The sequence below is a fragment of the Anopheles gambiae genome, chromosome 2 (genome assembly GCF_943734735.2).
Source record: "Anopheles gambiae chromosome 2, idAnoGambNW_F1_1, whole genome shotgun sequence".
Classification (NCBI taxonomy): domain Eukaryota; kingdom Metazoa; phylum Arthropoda; class Insecta; order Diptera; family Culicidae; genus Anopheles; species Anopheles gambiae.
In genome coordinates this window covers 20858438-20884023 of record NC_064601.1, presented here as the reverse complement: position 1 = coordinate 20884023, position 25586 = coordinate 20858438, and the positions used below count along the sequence as shown (strand labels likewise).

General features: G+C 46.2%; 1 protein-coding gene across 2 annotated transcripts in view; it reads right to left on the bottom strand.

Moving 5' to 3' along the window:
- The window catches only part of LOC1273536 (semaphorin-5A), a 112796-nt gene that overhangs the window by 62617 nt on the left and 24593 nt on the right, over positions 1-25586 (bottom strand). For both annotated transcript variants that reach the window (XM_061652332.1, XM_061652333.1), the window contains exons 3-4: positions 16275-16369; positions 4429-4528 (exon numbers count right to left, since the gene is read on the bottom strand). In XM_061652332.1, the coding sequence (XP_061508316.1) occupies positions 4429-4528; positions 16275-16369 (195 nt within the window). The remainder of the gene's footprint in view (positions 1-4428; positions 4529-16274; positions 16370-25586) is intronic.

Sequence of the window (25586 nt, the reverse complement as noted above, 5' to 3'; positions counted from 1 at the left end):
GACTGATCTTCCGATCGCGAGATTGGGGATTGGGACGCAGCAACCCCGCCCTGACCTAATCCTGTCCATCTGGGCGGCCGTTGATGTCACTCGCTGAATGCTGAATGCTCACTCAGTGACAACAACAGCAAAAAAACCGAAACGAATCCATCCGAAACAGATCAAAAAGCCGACCGGCAGTAACAAAACGTCGGGCCGGGCCCGAAGCAGTCAAGCTGTGCGTTGCGGTGCATAAAACAAGCGAACATTTGTTGCCAATCATCGAGCTGCTCTTCGAGCGTTTGGCCAATATGGAGCCAACGCTTGGTAGGCAGGGAGGGGAAGGGAAGTTGATTTGACAAGTGTGTCGGTTTCAATCTGCGTGTCGATGAATCGGATCAACCCCGAAGGAATGTTTCAGCCGATGACAGTTGACGGTTCCGTTTGACGGTTAAGCGCAGGATAAAGGGAAGCAAATCGGAATGGGCTTACTTTCTTTCCTCTACAAATGTCTTGTGCAAAATGTGAATGTCCAAAAACTCTTCTGTAAATGAAATGCTCGCTGTGTTGTGAGTGCCAACTTTTGTAACTTAAAGCAATAAATCGAACATTTTCGCTCGCTCTCTCTCTCCCTCTCTAAAACAGCTCATCTACAAATCTTCTGCAGGTCATAACCCTTACCCATTCCCACAGCATTAGCGCAAACTGCCTGTTAGGCAGAAGGTTTGGCATCCATAAAAGCGAAAATGGCTCGTAAGTCCCACAACGACCGATATCGATAAAGCTCGACAGTATAAGGGTTTTTAATGAACCAAATCGACCGCGCGGCCATAATCCAGCGGCAGGATTCGATAGAGCATGTCCATCTAGGGAGATACCACTTGTCCGTACGCACAGCCTCCCATCCACCCACATTAGATAGAGGGCGTGAGTGGGGAGAGAGGGGATTTTTTCCTCACAGCACTGCCAGCAATCGGTCGTTTGATGGAGGACAAATCAAAATCGGAGAGAAAGTTCCCTACCCTTTACTGTCCCCATCTACAACTGTGATAAGCCGCGCGATACGATCGCATATGGCGCATTAGGCAGGATGGCGAGACAGGTATAGACGGGGTGGAGATTTTTTCGTTTGCCAATTTTCTTCCTGCTCTTGCGTGTAGTGCACAATACACGGGTTCGTATCAAAGTCAGTCACTGGTTTGTCGCACACGAAACCCTGACAGTACGCCCTTTTAAAAGGACTTTCGGTAGACACACACAGACCGTTGGCTCAATCCAATGGGATGGGTGAAGCTAATAGACGCAAAGTATTCGCGCACGATGCAAATCATTCTGCGTTGTGCCATCGACGCTTTCTTCCGGCTGGCTTTAAAACTTTCCATCCCCTCTCGTTTGATGGGACGTGCGCTGAAAAGCGCTCGAAACGTATCAAATTTCACGCGCACTATCTGATTTTAGCAGTCCCTGCTAAACACACCGCTTATTTGTGTCATTAAAAAAACAACAAGCGACAGAAGCGCTTCACCACCGACACCGGCTGTTTGGATTGGAGTGGAAGAGATTGAAATTAAAAGCAAATAAATGCACCTGCCGCAGACGGCTGCAGCGTCTAGCGAAATAAATCCCTTGCAAAACGCACAACCACCGAGCGCACGTCTCGGAAGCGTCATAAAATCGCACAGCAACGGCCAGCCGCGATTGAGGTCCAGCTCCAGCTCGCCCTTCCCATCTCCCACGGTACAAAGCCATAAATACGCCGTTTATTGTGACAATTATTTCAGCGTTTAATATTGAGTTAAGTGCTTGTTCGCAGCGGAGGGCAAATAATTCTCACTAAGCCCTGTCCCTGTGCAGCACCGACCGACTTCCTGCAGGAACTGCCGCATTAACTATCCACCGTACGTACGCACGCACGCACGTGGTGAGAGTTGGCCCCGCGCATGACTGTTAAACGCCCAGTGGAACGTTCGAAAAAACATAAACGTCTTATGCCAACCTGGCCACAAACCCTGGGATTGGTTTTTGACTGGTTTGAATGTTGTTTTATTTTACCCTTGAGTGTGTGCGTGTGTGTGGGGGGGGGAGGGTAGTTGGAGCGAGGGGGACAGTCAGTTTCATAATTTTATCTCATCTTTTAAGCCCTTTTCGGGTGAGGGTATTTGCGAGGCCAGTTGCAACCACGCACCGGATAAGAGGGAACAAACGAGCAAGGATATTTTAAAACAGGGCGCTGTATGCAAGAAAGGTTACACTGGTCCCCCTTGTACCGAGTGGTTGTGATTAAAAGTTGTTGCTATTTGCTGAAAATGTCTTTTAAATCGGAGGAAATCGAGTGGACCACCCGCCACAGGAACAAATTCGTAGTTTCTCAATTATTTAAATCTTACTCCTTCCCTTCTTTAAGTTCAAGCGCAGCAATTATACTTATTACACGATAATCTCTCGAAAATATCCATTTAATGAGGTACAATTTTCAATATCTGGCCCTATCTGGAGCTAGCGACAGTCAATCCCCAACAACCTATTTAAAAAAGGGCAGCAAATAAGAAAGCAAACCCCAAAAACCGATCCGATTGCCAAATTTTGCAGCATAAATGTACGCGGTTGTGCTGCTTTTGCAGGAACGGGTTTTTGAAAATTTGGAGGGAGGCAGCAATTGACCACAAAAGGGATGCTTCTTTGCCTGTTTATTGTAAATTAGTTTCTCCATTATCACCTACTGGGTACTGTTGCCCGTCCCACGGACCGAACGACCAGCAACAGTCCTATTTTATTATTACATGTTTTCTTCCCCTTGCCACTTGCTTGTGTTCCTTTTTTAGGGCCTTTCGTATTGCCCCGTTTTGCCCGCGTCGTCGGTATGAGTTACGATGCCAATTATGCGAGGCACAATTTGGTAATGGCAAGTGCAAGTGCAATCCCAAAAGAAAGTGCCCCATCCCCGTGTACACGGACAAGTTCCAGCCGATGGACGGACTTGTTGTTTTTTTCTGTTTTGTTCCCCAATATGAGGTAAAAGACATTCTCTTTCTCGACCAAATTAAAGATGCATTGCAATATGGGAAGGGAATGTATTAATTTGTTGAAGTAACACACGCTAGCAGTATTGTGAAGCTAATTTTAAATATTTTTATTTGCAACTTTTATAACGTGTTCATTGACGATCTTTCAATTCAATAAGCCATCGAATGAATCGCCAACAAATTTAACAACACAAAGAACTGCGACACGCTCACACATTTTTAATCAATCGAACGAAAGTGCATCATTAAAACACCACTCGGCGTGTCGAAAGTTCGGTCGGGAGAATTTCTACCGATCACAATCCCTCCCAACCCCAGCGCCTGGTGGACGATCTGGTGCCTCGACGCGATGCGATCGCGATGCAACATTTCCCTCCCGCGGGGGGGGGGGGGGGGGCGCATTCCGTACCTTTTATTTTCCTCCCACGAGCCCAACAAAGCCAAAGCCACCCGGCAAGGGTTGGGGAAAACTGGGGACGCCGTATGCTAGCGGGGTTGAAAAGGTGAGCGGGGTTTCTTGCCTCGAGCATTCGGGAAACGAAGAAGTGCTGCGAAAGATCATTGTTCGCATCGATAATTATGACCGGAAGGTGAAATGAAAGTAATCATACGCGCGAACCAGCGACGAACCCCTTTGAATCCTGCTCCACCTCGGCTCCATCGGCCGCGGTCAACACGCGTGCACCTTTCCACCCCAGTTCCATCGAACGCCCGACCGAAGGTGAGACCTTTTTTCGGCCCCAGCGTCAGCGTCACTGACCAGGTCCCGGGGACGGGGATCGGGACCTTTTACTTCCCCGCCGCGTATCGCACGACCACCCGGTCCTCCCATTGCACTCTCACCATGTTCGACCGTCGCGTTACAATACGACGAGACGAGTGACGTTTCGATGAAATCGATCCTACAATGACCATTAGAGATGGCTTCGCGGCATGGCGGCCGAACGTGCGCCGCGCTAATGGTGTGCGGAAGGATGCACAAGCAGCAGCGAAGGAAATGGAAGTAACACAAAAACACATGCCTCCTACTGCAGTAGAATGGAGCAACGGTGGTGCTTCAGACGGTGGTGAAAGCAGCTGCGCCACTGCCGTTCGGTTTCCACAGTTCGCTTATGTGCCCAGGACTCCACTTCCACCGCTGATCATTATGATATTTTCATCGTTCATTAAATGATCATGATCGCGACGACCGTGTTACGAGCGTGTACGCGGGCAGAGATTGTTGAGCGCCTGCAGCTGCTGCAGGCTGAAATGTATAACAAAGACAACCATCGCCAGATACGAATCGCTGGAAGGTTCGCTGTTTTTTTTTTCATCTTTTTTCTACCATTTGGTTGTTTCCTTGTTGTGATTTTTTCTTAATATGTTGTTGTTTTGCGCTCTCAACACACTCCTAACGGCGAAAACAATTGGCCGTAAAGCTTACCTTGCTCCTACAATAAGCTGATCCCCGGACACGTCGATCAGCATGCGAGCGTATGACGTCACGTTTGGATCCGTAAATCGGTGGGCAGTCACAAGCAGGTCTGAAAAACATAATAGAAAAAATGTGAGAAAGTTTGAAAATTGAACGTAAACATAAATTAACCAACAATTTCTTCTAGGAGAGAAATTCAGGAGATTAAATTTGTTTTATCAGAGATTGCTCGTTTGGTATCATTCGCATGACGTGACGAATATATGAATTATCTTGCTACCCATCTTACTTCTTTCTTATCCCAATCTTGAGTTTTTTTTTTATATGGCTTCATGCTTACAATATTTTTTCCCAATAGTTGAATGTTCAGCCTTTCCAAAGGAATATCTGCTAAAAGCGCTTCTTTTATTTAATGTTCTCCCAGTTTAAACATTGCCTTAAACATGAAAGTAAGATCGAACCCGTCTTCCTTGACGTGAACAACCGCACAAAGGCAACACACTCTTAAACCAATTATTAACCATTGTCACCATCAACCATTCATATTGGCCCGATGACAAACTGCACTTATCATCCAACCAGCAAAATCACACGTTAACGCCTCCCCTGCCCGAGACGCCCCAATCGTTCCTTTTAGGGCAGTGCGCACTTAAGCGCAAGGCGTGTAGGAAAACAAAACCACACAAAAGGGGGGAAGGAACCACCGCTTTCAAGCAGTCGAAAATTGCACACTAAAAGAAATAATACAACCATCCACACAGCGTCTCATCCGCATCGCGACAGATTTGCTAATGGGATTCGAAACCGGGCAGAGCAGAAGAGTGTCCTGTGGATCTGTCACGACCGCAGCACCGGCTGGCGGAGACGAGCCTGTTTGCACAGAAAGCTATCGGAAGACCTTTTAGCGTGCAGTGACACACACACACAAGCGCTGTGTAATACGTCTTGCGTCAACGGTGCACCGCGAAATGCAATAACCATAAAGATAATGCAATGGATTGTTTTGTTTCTTACTGTGCGAGTGTCATGTATGTGTGTTTGTTTTTCTGTTTCGTTCCTGGAAAAACGTTTCTATTGCATTTACAGAATTGTATTTACAGGCTTAGTAAGCCAAGAGAGGAATAACCTTATTTTATTATATTTTTCTTTGTGATTGGAGGAATAAAACAAAGACACTCTCTCATAATCCAACGTTTTTTTCTTTTTAATTAAAATATCACAACAGCACACATGCGCTACAAACACCCTTTAAGACGGCGTTTTGCAAGAATCGTGAACCGTATTTAAACGCGATAAAAGGTGCCGTTTCGTTCTGCAAACCATTCCATAATACGCGACCAATAATCATCAATAACCCCTTGGCGTACCGGCGGCCCCTTAATGGCTGCCGTATTACTGCCTATTCTTCTCCGACCGATCGTTTCTTTTACCACCAACCCTCGGTATTTTTCCCCCCCAGGCACGACGAATGACCCGCTCGCTTCGGTATTGCGGCAATCGCTCCATCAAGATTGCCTCATAATCATAAACAACGTTCGACCATTAGATCATTTGTTTGTACATTGACGACTAATTATTTGTGCATGGAAAACTCGATCGGAGGCGGACAACCTTCGACAGGGATAATGCAGAGGGAGGTTTCAGTTCTACAGAAGCGGCCGGCGTGGAAACCAACTTCAAGCCGAATCGTCCGAACAGGCTAAACGGTGTAAAGTAGCGACACAGTTCGACAAGTTCCACTCGGCAAGCGGAACTGAAGCAGAACACTCTGCACCACTGAGAGCAAAAAAGGGAAATCGTTGAACCCCTACTGTACGATCCTATTCAGAATCTATCCGCCTTTTTGCGAGTAAGTGTCTCTTTAGAAATCGATTCCGTACATGCACGTACTACCCGACTTCGGTCGGGCATGGCCGGTGTCACACAGCTCAAGTAAGCTCGAGTTGCATAAGATTTTATCAATTTATTTAAATTGTGCTTCTCGCCAATCCGTCCAGCCTGGCACGGAGTCGTTCACACACAACACACACACATAACCTGAAGGTCCCAGCACTGTACAACGGCGACAACCACGACGACGACGACACTCCAGGAGCGCTAGAGAACAATGGAATCGAAGGGGTCGCCCCGGTTGTGACCGTGTATAAATTATGGTACCTACACTTCCTTAGGGCTGTTTGCGAACTGCAAAAATCGACGAAAACAAAACACCAGAGTTCTTTAAACATTTGCTGCACAAATAGCGCACGGTTTAGCCAGTGAGCATAATGTGACCGGGGCTGAAGTAGTGTGCCAGAAGTGTGCTGAATTGCTGCATGACAATGGCTTCGGTTGTGGAAGCTGGTGGGAAATACAGAATGGAAAGGAAGGGTACGGGACGGTACCGAAACGGCAGCACTGGGCAGGACGACACGATCGTGCTTGGCTGTGCCTACGGGTTCTAACCGTTCCGTGAACTATGCTTTCAAAATGCTCACTCACATCTCGTGTTGGACGGAGGCAAGAGTAGGCATAACTGAGACGAAAACTCGGGCAGCACTCGGTGTTCTGGTTTTACAGGCAGCATAAGTTTAAACATTCATATTTATTTATTATTTGAACGAATGCATTTGAATCTTCCTTAGCGTTCCAACAAATGCTCTAACAGTTCACATACTCAAATATATTAGTTAAAATTTTAGTGTCGTTTATCAGATGATCAGAAGAATCAGATAATTAAAAAAATCTGTTTAGCCATAAAATTGAAAATTAAAAAAGAGTATAGATCGTAATAAGGTAGACTATGAAAACAAATCGCCTTTACAACCATATATGTAAGACTTTGACCATCCGTATCCACATGTTAATACATTTGTAGTAAACCTGCATAAACCCGTGTAAATGTTTAGGCCTGTAGCTTCGTCGGGTTTAACGAAACTCAAATTCTTCGTTAAGTTGGCACTTTGTTTAGTCTATAATATGAATTTGAATTCTTCAATACATCTTTCTACTAATTTGGCGCAGTTTAACATACAAATCTGGGCAAAGTTATGCGGAAAAGCAACAAATTCAAACCCATTAAACTGATCAGTCCGATAACATGTACTTGGCCATTACGCGAAACGCAGAGAAAGCTAAAACATCAGAAAAAGCAGTAAAATTAATACTATTTTTTAATGCATCCCAATTGAGCCCTAGATAACTCTAAGGCTTAAAACTTCTTCAACAGCTTGTTCAAATACATCTTATGCATACAAAAAAAAGAGGCAACAACCAACCCATCTGTTCCTTTCTAATCTCGTCCCAAGAATCGCTTGCCGCGTAGAAAGCCAACCAATGTAATGCCGTCCATTTACACGCTTCCCTGCTTTGCTTTGCTTCGCACCGTACGGGTGTAATTTATGATTCGCTTTATGCAGGATATTTTAATTACGCCTGTAATTCATACACTCGTTTTAACAGTACCATATTGCACGCGCTGCAGCCCGCAATACCCCAATACACCGCTCAATTGCACTTACAGCACACAGCCGCGGCTAAATCTTGCACAGTGATACCCACAGCACAGTAAGGGCACGCGACATCCGAAAGCCGTCCGATGACGAATGGAAAGAGAATGTGGTGTACTGTTTCGCGAACCGAGCATACAAACGGGCACGTATGCAAGCTGCTAAAGGTGCCGGCTAAATGCAGCAAGCAGTGCAGCCTGCAAGCACTGTGCCCACATCGGTGGATGTTTGTGACGGGAGGCTTAATTGAATCTTGCAACAGAATTGAAGCATAAATGAATGAGCCCAGTGTACAGTTTTCTTTTAAAAAAACATGACCATAAATATCGTTCTCGTGCTATTGAATAAAACTTTTGACTTTTTGTTCCTTCTTTTAGCAAAACACAAACATAGTGACCATTTTTACGCGTCCTTGCAATATCGCATCATCCGATAAGAGCCCGGTAAATGGTTCACTATCGAAACACGATCTATAAATCACGCATTACACCGATAACACGGTCTGCTTTTAATCAAATCTACCCACCATCACTCCCACAAACCGGGAGCGATAGTGAGAAGGTGATCTACTTCATGCCGTACCGCTCAACGACAGCGCTACCACAACATGACAACTACCGGTCTTTGCAGCTGGTTGGAGGTCACTTTCAAATGTCTTTCCGCAAAACCAGACTGTGGACTACCTTTACGTTTCGAACGTGCGCTTACCTCCTGCTGACCGATTGGGAAATTGCTTACGTCAAGTGCATCTATCGGTGAAAACAACCAAGGGGGGATCCCTCCCCATCAGCAAAGGACAGAGAAGAAGCTATCGATTGTGACACACGATGTGGATAAAAGCTTCCAATTAACACCACCTTCGAGGCAGGAGGAGAAGCCGGAGCAGAGTGTAATAGTTGTTATCGCGCGATTAGGTCTCAACGCTCGCAGAGCTCCCAATACTCATCCGGGGCCCTGCGTAAGCGATGGTGACAAGTGTCCAGCACCGTTGTTGACCTTACAAGGAAGTGCAAGGTGGCTTTGGCCGCAGCACATCGCGATCCACGCCGAAGAAGTATGATCAATTTTCACTGGCATTTTCCCTGGTTTCCTTTTCGAAGACGATTTCCTAGCAGGATGTAGAAGGTTGCTACTTTCAGTCCCAGTGCCTGGTAACGAACTGCCTCGCTGGGGGAACGAAACAGCAAAAAAAACCTCCTGGACAGGTTCGACGTGTTCCCGATTCCACCATCACCGCCTCTTCCCAGGGAACCAGGGCCACCCTTCGACCTCTGTAAGCTGATACTTAGAAGCCGTGCGTCCTCCACATCTTCGCATCCAACGCAGGACAGCATCGGAACAGCACCAGTGCACGACGGAACCGACGGTAAGTTGCAGTAGCCGGGCTGGCCACAAAGCGAAAGACTGCCGAGCCGAAACCGACAGCCAGCCGCAGACAGACAGACGCAGAGAGTGTGTGTGTGGTTGTCACCGTCCGTGACCAAGATGACCGTAAAAGGAACGCTCCGTTGCAGTGCCCCGGAGCCTGTCGCGCAACGAACGCGCGTGAGGCTGAGCGCGAGTAAAGCGGGAGGCAAGCAACAACAACAAAAAAAGAAACGGGATCAAGAAGAAACATTAACTGCAGCTCTTCTTGCACAAAAACACACACACACACACACACTCACAAATAAGACGGGGGGGAAACGCATCAGATCAGAAGGCACACAACGAACCGCAAAAAATCGGCATGTAGGATATCCCCAAGCAAAGCTGTCGAAGCATAAGAAACGACGAATCGATGGTACGATGCTACGAAAGCGTTAACGTCATCCAAGCAACCATAGCGAATTATGCTGAGAGAGAGAGCAAGAGAGAGGAAAGCGACGGCCTGGAAAATGAAATAAGTTAATTAAAGTGTTGGCTTAAAGTGTGACCAAAAACCACAGCAACAACAACAAAAAAACAAGCCAAACGACCAAACGAATCAGTAAATACACATCAATTCCAGCCGGCGTGCAGCAACGAACCGAAATCTCTGCCCTTCTTCTCCGCCCAAACCAAACCCGGCTGAATCTTCCTTTATGGATGGTATGGACACACGCTCGTAGCATAAACGAAATCGAACCAAAGTGTCCTGCGTTGCACCACCAAGGTCTTAAAAACGCCAAAAAGTGAACGGGGAATTCGAATTCGCACTGCTCCGCGATGGGGATGTGGAGTTGGAGGGTTAAGCTTACGATTTAATAAAGCCATCCGTGCATGCATTTTATGCGCCCGCAAGGGACCGATGCTGTGGTTTACTTTGCTTGCGCGACCGGGACGCATCCTGTGGAGTGGTGCATCATCCAGCAGCAGCAACAGTAAGCCTTACGATACAAAATTGGAATTGTTTTGTCTGGAGGTTAAAAAAAACAACAGCGTTAAGCCGCTCCAAACCATAAGTGGTAATCGAACTCATGATGAACCAATCAGCATAAAACAATACGGCCCACTGACATAATAATTTAAAGCTGTCAAAGGTGCGCGCGGCCCCCAGGGATGAAATATTACTCACGCAAGGATCGCTGGGGCTTTTATTCGAAATGCCAAAAAAAAAAAACAGCGAAGTAGAAAGAAAACAAATGATATTCAAAAAAAGGAATCCTCATACATTCATCAACGCGCGGTTTTGTTGTGCACATTCATGATCACTGTTTCGATCAACCGGTCGCAGATATCCTTCCTGCTTCTCGTTTTTTTCCATCTCAACGCGACTCCGCTAAATAAGATTGATTCGAATGGACCAGTAATTAAATCGTGTTCAATTATCATGAAAACATCTGTTATTACAACTGGACCATCCCTTTCGCCCGGTCGGTTAATCAACTGAACTCGGGCAGTTTCGTGGAACTGCTCTCAAGGCTGGTTCAGGGCTGCGTGCGTCCTTTCCCACAGCACACGGCCTGGCAGTGAAAGAATGTGTAATTTCTTTGTAATTCGTCACTTTTTTTATGACTGAGAGCACTACAGAGCACGAGAACGAAAGCACAATCTCCAAACAGGGAAGAAAGTCAACCCAAACAACGGTTGATTGGGCTGTACAGGAGTATGCAGGCAAAGCAGTGCAGCACTAGCGGAGCCTCAGCAGTGAACGTTCTTTTCCCAACCTGTTCCCAGTTTAAAGGCAAACAACGCTGCAGGCAACAAGCGGACCGTGTGTTCTTGTGGTGCACAAGTCTGTGCTGCTCCTCCCTGTCAATACTACAACCGAGACACCAAAATTGCAATTTGAGACGCGCTTGAGCTTTCGCGCGTGAGAAAATGGGTCATCCGCACGGCAAGGCTGGCTGACGAGAAGGAAATAAAACCGCAAACCCGGCTGGATGCTCACTGCCACGCAACCGAGCCGCAAAACCCTTCTAAGAGCTGTGCACGGTGACGGGTTGCATCGTGCAGTTTCATCGCCTTAATAATTGATTACACATTTATGACCTTAATTTTGATAATTTAATTTTTACATCCAATCCCCTTCACTCCCTCCCCAACGCCTACCACGGTAGCAATCATCCCCTTTTGCGCGGTGCAGTGAAGCTACCTCTCTCCGTTCGACGAGCAAAAGGGTTCGTCGCTTGGTGGCTCTTTTTACCTTTTTACATTCATCGCCCATCGTATCCTCTGGGTATGGCTAAATTATGGGCTGCACTCACATGCACATTCCCGTTACATTCAAATTGCACAATGTGGGGGTATGTATGTGTGCGGGATGGGCTGAAATTATACTTGCTGTTACATTATTTCCCACCATTTACACTACCATCCCACTGTGACCGGGCCGAGTGGTTCCGGTTTAAATCATTTGTTTGGTTTAAAAATTCACTTCTTTATGCTTCTGCCGTGCTATCTGCCTCTTCATCTGTTTTCTACCATCTTCAACATCGGGACAGTGGAAAAGTCTCGTTTTACAACTTGGAAACGTGAAGGTGCAACAAATGGTATGCCCGTACCTCTCAAGTGCTCCTTATTGTCAAACGGCCAGTCAATCGCTGGCCCCAACCCAATGATTGGATTGCAAGATCTGTGCTCCGAAAATCACACCATTCAATACCACGCTCTGTCCGTTTGCTTTGCTGCTGCGTTCCAGTTGTTCCAGTGGCTTCTGCAGCGCTGACGGACGTACAAATTGACAGTTATACGGCCACGACGACGTGCAAAACGAAACCTGCAAACGCCAACCGTCCGGCGGGCGGGATGATCAAGATCGAGCCCCAGAAGGGTGTGCATGTATGTTGCTACGGTGCTTCTTTCTCCAAGCGCCCGCCCCTGTTCGGGGCCGGCTACCGAACAGAGCCTACCGTACATGGCGATCGGACACCGGTACCATGCGAGACCGGTATTGGGGAACGTACCGAACCCCGGGGAAGGAAGCTGCACCGGTATGCAGTTATGCGGTCCAGTTGCTCGACCCTGTGCGGCGGGAACGCAGTTGTCGATTGAGCAGCCAGGCCTAGTGCTAGTGCGGTGAAGGTTGCAAGTATGTTGTGTCCAGTGTGTGGCCCGGGAGACGGGTACATCGATTTGTTCACCGATCGGGCTCCGCAATCGGACGATAGATCAACTAGCTTCAACTCCTTGCCTCTCCACTCCACTTCGATAACGGCGACCGAAGCAACAGCTTGATGGACATACTGACGGAAGAAAGGCCCCATCCCCCCGCGTCCGATCTATGCGAGACGCATACGCGAAACCGTAATCTTTCGCCATAAATCAAAACAGCAGCTACGGGTACTCGCTTTGTATGGGTACCGACATCAGACATCGCACATACACACGCGCACACACATGAGGCACAGAAACTGGGGGTCTCGCCACACCGCTGCAGCATTCTGTCAAATTTGCAATGAAAATTTATCGTAATTCAAAACGTCATTAATCAAAAGACTGCACCGAGTGACGAACGACGAACTGCGGGTCAGTATAATGAGGGGGAACTGAGAAAGAAACGAAAAGAGCAAACGATCCCCGGAAGTATCCAACGGACGGAACCTGAACGGACCCTGCTCAACCACCACCCCATTATCGTTATCATAATCGTAATAATCTGTTCCTGATGTTCGGTCAGCCTGCTCGATCCAAAGACGATGCACAACGGGCGCATTGGGAAGCTTAGAGTATATCTTTAGGCGTAAATTACACCGGACACCGAAGGGTCGCCGCTTCGGTGCTGCACTCGACCGTAGATGACATTGACGGATAGGTGGTGATGGTGGCGCTTTCCTGTACCGGTGCTGAAAAAAAAAACTGCACCCAGATAACGATCACTACCATGAAGGATGGAAAACATTCGCCGTGGTAAGGGAACAAACAAGCTTAAATTTCTTACCAAATCGATTTCAAATTTTGCACCACAGTTCAATGTCATCCTTGCTGCTTTCCTGTGTCAAACCTGTTCCACTGCTTCGAACAACACCGACCTGCCGAAACCGTGTACGGTTTTCTTGCATTTCGAACCAAACCAGTCAAGTCAATACCGTTTACGTCAACCGTCACGTTTCCCCTGCCCGTCGGAGGGGACTTTGGTATATTCCAAAGATCCGAAATGGCAATGGAAAAATAAAACCGATCACACCAAACGCTGGCCGTTTGTGACGCTGAGCAGAGGACCGGTTGCCCAAGTCCGCCCAAAAGAAAGGCAAACGGCAAACTTTACCTTGAATGGTATGCAAAGACATTCCGCGTGCTAACCATCTTGCTCTCATTTCGGATGTTTCCTTCCACCGTCAACCCTAGCTTGCCCCATAATGTTTGGGCTCAATCAATCACAGCGAAGGGGATTGCGAATTGACTGTCGTTCCCCAGTGGGGTGTGATTTGGCGGGAAATTCCTTACAAGCTGGCTGCGACTCGAAAGTTGAGCATCGTTTCCGATCGATACGATCGATCCATCGTTGCATCGTTACACGTACCATTCATTCCAATCGAGCGAGTGTTTGTGCAACAAGTGTGCTGTTTCCTTCGCTCAACCAGACTGATGGCAGGTTTCCGTATTTTGCCGTATCCTCGTATCCCGTTCCGCTGGTACAACGCGGTGTGTTCCCATAATCATCACCACGAAGAAGACAAGACGTTCGGTCGGGGCACCACGCTTCCACAGACCGAATCACACCGAATGCGCACGATAACGGAGAAACAGAAACGCGCAAGGGAAGACAGGTTGCAACACTTGCCAACCTGGCCAAATGGCAATGGGAATCCAGGCGGGGCCACGGGCCTAATCAATTGGCAAAGTGTCTTAACTGAGCGGCCGATTAAAAGTGTAGCAAAGGGGCTGTATTGTGGGCTCCGTGTTGTCCCCAAACATCTCATCCGCGCACACGACTCTCCCTCCCTCTCCGCGGGGCGGGGAGGGGGATTGTTATGGAAATATTATACAACGCATTTATCTTAAAACGGCCATAATTGGCCTTCGGTTAGCAGCCAATGTAAACGGTTATGACGCTTTACGGTTTTACGATCCATTTTAAATTTTATGGTTTACCAAGGGGTGGACTTTTTCACCAATTTCTGGTAGCCTGCCCAACACCCCTTCGACGCTTCGAAACCGCTCTGTGTGTGTGTGTGTGCATTAATTGATTCGAGGAATATTAAAAACTGCATACTGCCGACACGCTTATTTCGACTTGCTGATGAGACGCGAAATTTGATGAGGCGAATCGAAAGTGAGGCAAAATAAAGACAAACAAAAACCTGTACGAGCCTTTACAGCGCCGCTGCATCCTTGAAAGACTCATCAGCAAAAATGGCCAAAATAAAGATGTCACTGACACAAAAAACTGGACAAGCGAGTGAGACATGTAGAAAGGATGCCAATTGAGGAGCGGCGCAATTTTGGAGCCGGTCTGTTTTGATCTTATCACAAAGCTGCTGTACACATACACACACACACGAATATTTTCATAAACATTTTATGTTCTTATCAAACCATAGGTAGAGCATTGTCTGAAGATAACATACAACAACACTACACGTCGAACTTATCGTACCTGTAGTGCAAACGCGATAAGGTAATGTTTAGTTGTAGCACAAGCTGCAAATATTATTGGCTTATACTGTTCAAACACCTCTATCCGCGTTTGGCAAAACGCAAATTCATGTCGAACAAAACAAACACTCAAACACACACACACCCCTTGTCCAGCCTGTACTGCTTATGCTACCTTGCTTCGCTGTCGCTAAAAATCGATTGGCGTACGTGACAATTTGCATGAGAACATTACTTTACTTTCGCAGTCATCGCCAGTGGCAGGTGATGGCGTAAACCCGGCGGCATAGAGATGACTGCAGCAAATCTTATCATACACGAAGCGGTGTTATCACACCTCTTTGCACCTATTCAATCCAGGAATTGCCGTACTGGTAGGCTTTTGATTCCTGGTCCACCACACTCCGGCCACCTATCGTCTGCCGGTGTTCAAACGCTAAAGCAAACACTGCTCGCGGTGTGCAAACAGTTTCGCAAAAATGGATAGGAGTGGTGTAACATTTGGATTGATATTTTTCGCGATAATAGGTAACAATTGGAACATATCAATAGTTAAATAGATACAGTTTTTGTTTTAACTGATTTTTGTTATTTTTTTTTTATTTTCTTATATGTTTGAGGTGAAGTACACTTTATAACGTAACTATCACAACTGTTTATATCCGCAAATTAAAAATAAGATCAATTATTACAAAAAAATCTCCAAGCTACTAGAAAAAATTTCACAAAAACTAGTCTTCCCACCAACGGAGTGCTCTGTAGGATTTTAACAACCTGGCCCATAGCAAACTTTGCAACGCCACACAGCCTCCAGGGTATGACCCCGTTCAGGGACGTGATGCTCAAAAAACCTTCACATGAGTGAAGCAAGTCGCGATGTCACATGCACCCATCTAGCACATGCCAATGAATAGCACTTTCATCAAGCGAAAGTGCAGACAAAGCAGACACATATGCTCGACAATCTCGGGTAAGAATCTAAAGAATTATTCCAACCCATATTCCGTGGGCTCTCGGAGCAAGACGGTGCATAGAAACGGAAAAGTGTGTATAGAATTTCCAACGAGCCAGGTACCCATCTATAGACTTTGCACGAAAGACAGTACAAATACTGAATATTTTTCATTTTACACTAGCTTGCACTAGCTTCTCTTTTTCATTGCACACTAGCTTGCGCCAGCTTATTGAAAGCTCTTTACAGCTGACGGCACTAATCTGCACTAACACTTCACTATTCTGCAAGCTAATACGGAGCATGAAGGAACGTAAAAACAAGCATGACAATACATTTGAGCCTTGATAGAACGAAAAGCCTGTCTGAAATTGGGTCGTTATTATTTCCAGTGCAGTTGCATATGTGGTACTTACCGTTGTAGGAAATAAATCTACGATCATCCTTTATGTCCTCTATCGTAGCGACGACGAATGTGAACATCAGCATCAGCAGGCCCACTGTCGCCATTCTGTAATTGGAAAAGAAATGTAAAACAAATGTTAGTTTTCTCTTCTTTTTTTTCTCTTATAACCATGCCATGCGTACGTTCAAGAGTGGTAAGAAAGCGAGACAATTTTGTTGAGCTAGGTCCGAAACGTGCTTATGCAACCAGCAAACAGATCGATCAATATCAGTGCAAACCGTTGGAGCTGTTTGCTTCGTCCGGCTACCATCCACTGTCAAATACAGTGGAAAGGAAACAAAACCAAGATAGAACCTAATGTAACCTGTGTCCAAAGAGCTGGCCTAAGAGTACGGCATTGATTGATCGAGAAGCAAACGCACGCCAGACATCGAGTGGACATCGATATCGGTTTGCTCAAACATCTCCGAGCAGTTAGTGTAGATCAAATAGACGCGTTGAGATGGGGTCAGTAAACTGCATGAGCTGGTCTAGAAGCCGGCTCACAGCGCTCGTCCGATCAAGACAGGCACAACATCACAACTTCTCACCACTTTCCCAGGAACTACTTGGACGCTGACTCGCTCCAAGCCACGATCATCAAACACCGGCCAATATTTGACCACGCCAACCAAACCAACAAAGCTAATAAGGTTGCTTACATAGCGAACGAGACTCCTACGAGAACGTGATCTGGGAAATTCATGTAAGCATCTCGGCAATGATTCCGTCCATTCCAAAATCGAGCATTAGTTAAATAACGTCCCTTTTTCTAGGATAAACATTCGTTAGGAGTCCGACTTTTTTCCGAAATTTCAAAAAACCTAACCAAACGCTTTAAGCCACAGCGTACGCTGTGTTATCTGTTTGTCGTTCGTCTTCTTTCCCGTACTGGTCCTCTTCATTGCTCGTTCCCGTCCATATCACATACACACACCCAGAACGGAAACCCGCTGAGTGATCGTGGTTTAGTTTCGTTATCGCACCGTTTTGGCCGTAAGTAGTTTACCGCATTTGGGCCTATCGCGCCCGTCCAGTAGGCGAGTGTGTGCAATAAAGTAAAGCAACTGTCTTTTTTTATTTTTTACTTCACCTCCCGTAATCTACCGTCTCGTTATTGCCGCCCAGCATTCAGACATAGGAGAAGGTTTAATCGGTTGATGGTACACCCGCTTTTGCTGAGGTGCTCCGGATCAAGGTAAAAACCACTGCAATAACCGACACTTCAGCACACTTCGCCGGTTGGCGTGATCGTTACACGAACAAGTGGCTGTAATCTAACAAGAACCCCCGTCCTCGAAAAGTGTCTTGGAGCGAATTGTTGTGAAATTTTCAATTCTATGAACTGTCACAGGAAAAAAAGGAAACAAACATCGCACACTTCACGAACTGGCTAAGGAAGGTTTTCTATCTATAAAATGGAAGAGATAGCAGGCGGCAGGCGAAAACTGTGAAGCACATTTTTATGACGACAGTCAGGTCTTATCTCTTACACCGACTGACGAGCTTCATCAAAGACACTTGCTTTTCACTCCAGCTCTATCTACACATTTGAATGATCTTGGTGTTATTGTTTATAAATTCTGTTAAATCGTTCCGCTTGCTGTTGACTCTGTATGTATTACTAAAGTTCTTGAAATGAGAAGATCTCCCGAGTAAAGTAGAGCAGTAAAAGAATAATAGTTTTGACCACAAATACCATCATCGAAAAAGTTTATTTTCCTTCATACTACCAGAAAAAATACAAATCTCATCAAACTACAGGTGCAAAACAACTTCACACACGAACATATCGTAAACTTATGCAAAGGATATTGCCTTGATGTTTATCGGTTCGCCAGATGGTTAGACAATTAAATTAAACCCAATCATGTATCATCACTTGAATTGAAAATCATTTTTTGCCTTCGTCTCGTTTGCTTTGCCCGTCATGCTAAAAACCTACCAGTCTTCAATTTTTCGTATAATCAATGCTAATTTGCATCGTTTTGCATTTTATTGCAAAAAAATAGAATTCATAAATCTAAATTTTGGAATAAAACTCGGCTACAAAACGGCCATAACACCTGAATGGAAATGTTGTACATTATTTACTTTGAAGCGGAAGTTTATTGCGTGTGCAAGCTCCATTAAAGCTTCAAACGGTAAGAATACATTAATTAGATAGCTTTGCATCGCATAAATTTATCGTAACATCTTAATAATGCCATAACGATACCATGGAGCATTAATTTCCCATGCTTTGCTTTTTCCCCTGCTTTGCCAAACGTTACAGTTTTGCACAACGAGTGTTCTGCTTAGAATTGCAGAACCTTCCCCAAATAGCTACCCCGTGAACTCGCCTTTTCCAAGGCTTACAACCAGCTTACTGGTTGAAGGCTATCTTGCTGATTCGATCATCCGATTAGACCATTTAGACGAAGTCAAAGCTCAATCCAGGAAGAAAAAAACTGTTTCAACAAGAAAAAACAGCAAAAAACCATCCCCAAGACAAAAGGGATCCAAATTGGATTCCGAGCTAGAAAGGATTTAGGCAAAAGGTTCAGCAGCAGCTAAGACGCGAATTATCCTTGGCAGTCGAGCGTTCCTCTGGCGGGGCTGATTTATTGAGCTGAATTCTCGAGAATTTCCGTCATTTTGGTATTTTGGTTTTTGTTTTTTCGTGGTGAGCTCGCAACAATTCGTATTCGTTGCCCATTTTGGCGGGGTAAAATTGATACCTCCAATGAAGTAATTTATAGCGACGGGGCTAAGCACTGTTCGTTACACAAGAACACTTCGACTCTTAACCATTTCATACCCGCGACCATCGCGACGGAAAGAAAGAACGGAAGCCACCGAAACAGGCACACCAGTTCGAATTTGATCATGTGCTAAGCCCTCGTGCAGAACTCTGTCGTTGGGCGTCACGGTCACAAATCAATGCCGTTAATTACATACAACACCAGCACAACAACACGACACTCCCTGGCCGGGCGGGAGGTTAAGAAATCCGCACGACCCCCCTCAAACGATGTCTCCAAACGACGACGACAACGACGCGCAAAACCTTCTTAAGTAACAATGTCCAGTCATACGTGTAAGCCTTGTCACAAGAAACCGTACAATCGCATTCACCTCAACGTGTGCTCCTCCCCACCACCCTTAAGGCCTTAAGGCTCTCCCGATACTGGCCGCAGCAAACAGGATGTGCAAAGCAACATAAGTCCGTACCAGCAGGGAAAATAAATTCCAACGTGACGGTGACAACTGAAAACAAAAAAAGCAACACACACAGCAACAAAAGGACACACACACAAAAGGTTCCAGGCGTCTGTTGACAAGTGTCACCAAATATAGCAAATCCGAGGGCGCCTTGTCGAAACAAAAAAAAAATACGAAAGACAACAAACGACACAAAACACGGCTCCATAAACCAGTCGAACGAACGGAACGATACACGGGGCACGGAGAGTGGTGTTTTTTTGGGGGTGCGAAACCAAAGCAAACGCTTATGCACAAACACACTCACACCGATACATTTCCAAACGCTCACCCCCAGCCGAAAGCGGCTTGTTACAGGAGAGGCTTGTGTATAGATGAAGTGCAAACAACAAGGCAGAAAAGTAAAACATGTAAACCTAAATTAACTCCCAAACTCACTCACTCTGTGACCGTGTGACTCCGCTGGCTCCGCTCCGACCACTGACGTAATATTGAAATGAGTGTGTAATCCTGCACTCAAATCGCATTCATCGATACGATCCAGCGTAGCCTGCGGAGAGTCGTCGTCGTATGACGTGGACGCTCGTAGACGCCGAACCCCTCTCAAAACATGTCCTCGACAAGGCTCCGGGGGCGAACAGGATTGGATCGAACGCCTTCCGAACGCGGCGTTATGCTGTGCTGGACGCGTGTACCGATGCTTGCCTGGATCTCACAAGATCGCACGGACGCGATACTGATGCTAGCGAAAGCCAAAGCCTACTAACACCGACCGCCTTGCGATGACAGATATGGCCAAAAATTGGCAAACCTTCCAATGCGAAGGAACAAGAGGAAGGCAGGAAGAATGCATTTTAGGGCAAAAAATAGAAGGTGAGAGTGTGTGTGTGCGTGTGTAGAGCAGTGGGTCACGCTTGCAACGGCGTCGCCGACTTACGCAACCGCGAAGGCCCGCGTGTGGACGTTTATGCAAATTTTTTGGAGCTTTTGGGACAAGCACACACACACACATCACAAGTACCCCCACGCACAACATGGCATGGAGAGGAGAGAAGTGCGCCAACAACATTTACTCGCAGCACTCTGCATCCCCCACCCTTCACAGCCTCCGCACACACGAACACAAAAAAAAACATGCCGAACAAATATGACACATTACTTAACTTTGTTAACGCGAGTTAGTTTTGTGTTTTATTTGTTGCCTTTTTGTTTTTGGTTTCGGTCGGTCGGTCTTCTTCCTCTTCTTTTTTGGTAGAGTGACACGTTTTTTGAGCAAACTATTATGTTTGATGTTGTGTTGTTGTCCTTACCACTTTTTTTGATTTGTTTTCGGTGTTTTTTTTTGCACATTACTCAGGGGCGCTCACAGCTTTTGCGCTATTCAACTATTTATCGTTCGGCGCAAATCACGAACATGTCTGGTTTGGGCAAACACGCGGACACTAATGTTGGGCAGGGAAGCGAAAATTGACACGAGAGGTTGGGATACACACATTTTGGGCCACTTTTTCACACAAGCAAACCACTTAATGTATTGTACAAATCTGTGATCGTGTGTGATCGATAGCGATCAGGGTTTGTTCAACTTAGTGTCTACACTCTATTAAAGACGTGAAAAATACAATTCAAGAGTTTATATTAATAACTTAGGTGAATATAATACAATTATTTTTATTTATTGTTCAGTAGGGACGGCCCGACTGTATTGTTTACAAATTGAGCCTTAAAGCTAACGTAATTCTAACTTTGTTAATAACACAATTATAGAACACAATAACACAAAAAACACAAATAATAAGATGTTTTTTGAATTAGTACAAAATGTGTAATCTACGACATGGGAACGTAAGAAGTGCAAAAACAAATAAAGTAACGTTACAACTTGTCAAGGCTACGTTCAACCTTTGATAACCTTTGAACTGGTATTCCATACTGTCTGGAACGTTGACACGGGCCGCTGCTTGAGGCGTGCTTCTTGTGGTGTACTCATACCATCAAAACACATCGCGGATAGAGCGAATCATTAACACCGAAAATTTAAAATATATTTTTTGCTTTACATCATACAAGAAGAATCCAAAAGCCGTCAGAACCGCTCAACGCATAATTCTTTGCACTCTTTTCAACAAATAAATCTTCGCACTCATTGTTCTTTCTTGCAAACTAACCAAGCCCCCTGCGACGAGTGATACGAGTGCACAAAATGCATTGGCGTTATGCATGCGCATTTTTGTTACGCTTCTTGCCCCCTTTTTCCCACGACAAAAGAATCCGCATTTGTACCGAATTAGCATCGAGCACGATAAAACGCTCACTGCACATGCACCGCTTTGCCCAAGAACCAACACTCACATACACAATGAATCGCTGGATTCTGCATTCAGCGTGTGAGCACATAATCGGATCATCCCACGGGCATGGAGCCAGTTTTTGATACGGTTAGTGTGGTGTGTAAGTGCATCCGGAACTGCACAGAATTATGTTCTTTCCAGCGCCCGTATTCCCATTAGCACAATCGTACACGCCGCCGGTTTGCAGCAAAACCCATTCTCTTCGACACTACCCAACGGTAAATACACCAGTGCCTGAGAAACAGTGCCCTGGTTCGGGCCCAACGGAAGCCGCAACGCAACGCGCGCGCGTCATCGACGGCGACGGAGAAGAATAGGAGTGCATCGAACCATTTGCACCTCCACGCCGATGAACTGCGAAGACTTGCCGGGACGATGTGCAGCAACATCAGGGCGCCGCATAATCTGACAGCCGCTTTACGCCTACCGCACTCCTTCACCTCACACCCGGACCCAAGATGTGAAGCCTAAATCGCCACTCGCACTCGCGGCCGATTTCGATGTGGTCTTCAAAATTGGACATCGGTGGACGTCGATTGCTGAGTGGAAGGGTTTCTTGCCGTTGTTGTACCTTCGCTAACTTGCGCTCCATCCTTTCCAAAACGGACGCGTCGAACGGTTAAATCTAAGCTGCAGTGCCTGCAGCCATCCTCAAACCGTGGTGGTGGTGGTGGATGGAGGTTATGTTGTTATGGTTGGTAAAGGGCAATGTTATCGAAACTTGGCCGATCGGATGAGGTTCAGTCGATGGATGGAGCCTGTGTAGCGTCCACTTTTTGAATGCATCATCATCATCATCGTCATCATCATGATTGGTTCGGGCTGTGGGTTGACTTTCCCATAATTCACGTCAATCAGTGCCGGGCCGAAGTACCGTACGGTTGAATTCTTTCCTGTGCTATGTGCGATTAAGGCGAAGGGGCGATTTAATTCTTGCCCATGGGGAACCCGTAGCGTTTGCACACGGGTCGATAAAAGGTTGAAGCAAACTGTGTCGGTAAATTTATAGCAACATTTGTGGTTTGAAAACAGTTCTGCTTTAGCTTGAATGGAAGGGACTTTTTTGACTCAAAACAATCGCTCAATTATGTTTCTGCAACTTCCTATGTACGTTTTAAATGCCCTCTAAAAACCAAACACCGTCTGCGTACCTTGCAGCCATTTTTCGTTTTATTTTTAGCACTGGTACCACCCACGCCACCCACCAGACGGAAGCCACCGTTTGTTCCACATTTTTTCGCAATAACAGCAAAACAGCAAGCGAAACAACAAACACCAATCCATTGCGGGCCAACTGTTTCCCCCGAAAGGTAATGCTATCCTCCAAAACCACGCTTCATGTCAACTTCATGCTTCTAACAGGGCCTCGAGGTACCAGAGACGGAGGCACAAACTGCATCCCCGTAACGACTGCGAAGGAAGCTGCTGCAGTTGCACTCTGTCTAAAAACACACACACAACCACACGCATCAATCACTGCAAAAGCATATCCCACCGCCCATGCACACACACACACGCACGCGCGCCCATGTGTGTACGTATATGGATGTACTTCCCACTGGGCGACAAAAGCCCGTTCGTTTGTTGTTTGCTCGAGGACGGCTCGAGGCAGGGACGGCGGAAAACCGTTGCATGAATAATTGCCTTCGCAGGCAAAACTCAACACAAAGCTCCACGTCTTGCACGTCCCTTAGATGTCTATTGCGACGGCAGCTGCCGGCGGCTCGTCTGCACTCGAGCACGGGTGAGCAGTAGCGGGAATTAAAGGGAAAACTCGCAGTGACATCGGAATAAAACAACAACCAGCGATGCGAAATGGCGGCTACTCTCCGGAGAGGAAATGGGGCAGAGAGTACGAGGACGATGCACAGGAAACAGCAAAGCCCAAATTGCTAACAAACGCTACTCACAGGAGCGTGCAGTCGGGTGGGAAGGTGAGGTGAGGCTTCTAATGCTGCACCATCCTGAAGATGGCTGGAACGGAGAGAGCATTTGAAAGCCAGCCCATCCTGCAGCGAAATTGTTAATGAGATTTTTCTGCATTTTGTCTATTGTACGGTTTGTGACAGTTAATTTCTGCTGGAAAGGTATAAGTCACCGTGCATAACTGGGGCTCATTGCGGAAGTTACAGTCACACTGGAAATGAGGAATAAAACATTTGACAAGCGCTCGCGTTCATGTGGGTTGTCACCGTTATAGAGTTACATGAGCCGATACATGTATCCGGAAGAAACACAACAAAATGAAGCATCCAACGCCGCTCAAACCCAACATTTGGCACTACAAAAGCTTCATACATGATCCAAGAATAGCAAATCGCATGAGGAACTCCTCAAAATAATCATTAAAACATTAACGATTACCTTCATACGATCGAAAAAAACACTATACTGTCCACCATTAAAATTGAGTATAATCAGTAAAGCGGGCAACCTTATCACCTCCAAGTCAGTGAATTAATCGTTCCGGTGTGACACACCACCTCTAAGCGGTTGCGAAACCCGGCGAACAATGAGTTTCAAAACTCTAGCCAGGCATCGAAAGCCGATAAGCTTTGTGCGCATAAATCATAAAAAAGCAACCCCAGGCCACCACCAGTTCGGATGAGCTCCGGCGGTGTTTGGATTTGCACTTCCTGTCCCGCAGTCCCGGGCAGGAGTGGGCCCGTGGCTAATTGGCAACGCGGGAAAGGTGTTGATAGCAGCGCTTCATTCTACCGAATCTCGTGAAGCTTCAGGCTTGTCCAGCAGGCTGCCCTAGCGAGCCATACTGTCTCCACCGACCGGCAGCTGATAAGCGGTGGATTCGGATCGAAGGGCAAATATTTAACCAACTGTCCAACCGCACTCACACACACACACACACCAACGCACCATCTTATCTGGGCTGACTTTGACTAGCGTAGCGACTTACGCAACCATTGACCGGCCGACAGTCCGAGCGAACATCGGGAATTGGCACAAACATCGCGTCAGTACAGCGTTATGCAATGACTGGCGGTGAGTGATCGTTTGGCTAGCTCGATTTATCAGGTGAGGCTCTGCAGCATATAAGGTGTGATTTGGGGAGCCGCACTTGACGAAATGCGTTGGAGCGAAGAACGTTTGAGAGAACGTAGTGTATGGTGTCTATAACTTTATTTTCCATACAAGAGTAACTCTATCGTACTATGAAACTGAACAATAACAGGATTTTAATTAGATGATTGTGCACTGATCAGTAGAGTAAATCAATCGTAGCAGCATCGACGACTATCACATCAAACCGAGGACACGTTGCTGTCAATATGCTATGGCAAACAGTTGTCAAAACATTCTCGCATCGCGAATCAACCTTGATTCGCAGTGAAACAGAACGAACGACATGAGCCGTCGTCCAATCACACATGTGTCGGAAGTCTTTTAAGCTTTCAAGTTTTCTAGTTCCATATTTTACTCCAATGTATAAGGCAATGCAAAAAGGAAACAAACAGTTGTCTACGACGCAATATTGGACATTTCGCGATGCCAAAAATATCTTCCATGAAAACGTTCCAATCTGCAATCTGAGCAGACGGTAGCAATTGATTCGGTATTGACCGTGGTTGTGGATGATAAATCCATTATATCGATCGATTGCTGCACATGTCCGGTACTATGTTGTGTTTGTCTGTACTTCTTTTTTTTTATTTTAGTCCATTTATTGAAGTAAGCAAAACCAGAGTTTCGGAAGAGACCAACCAATTTGA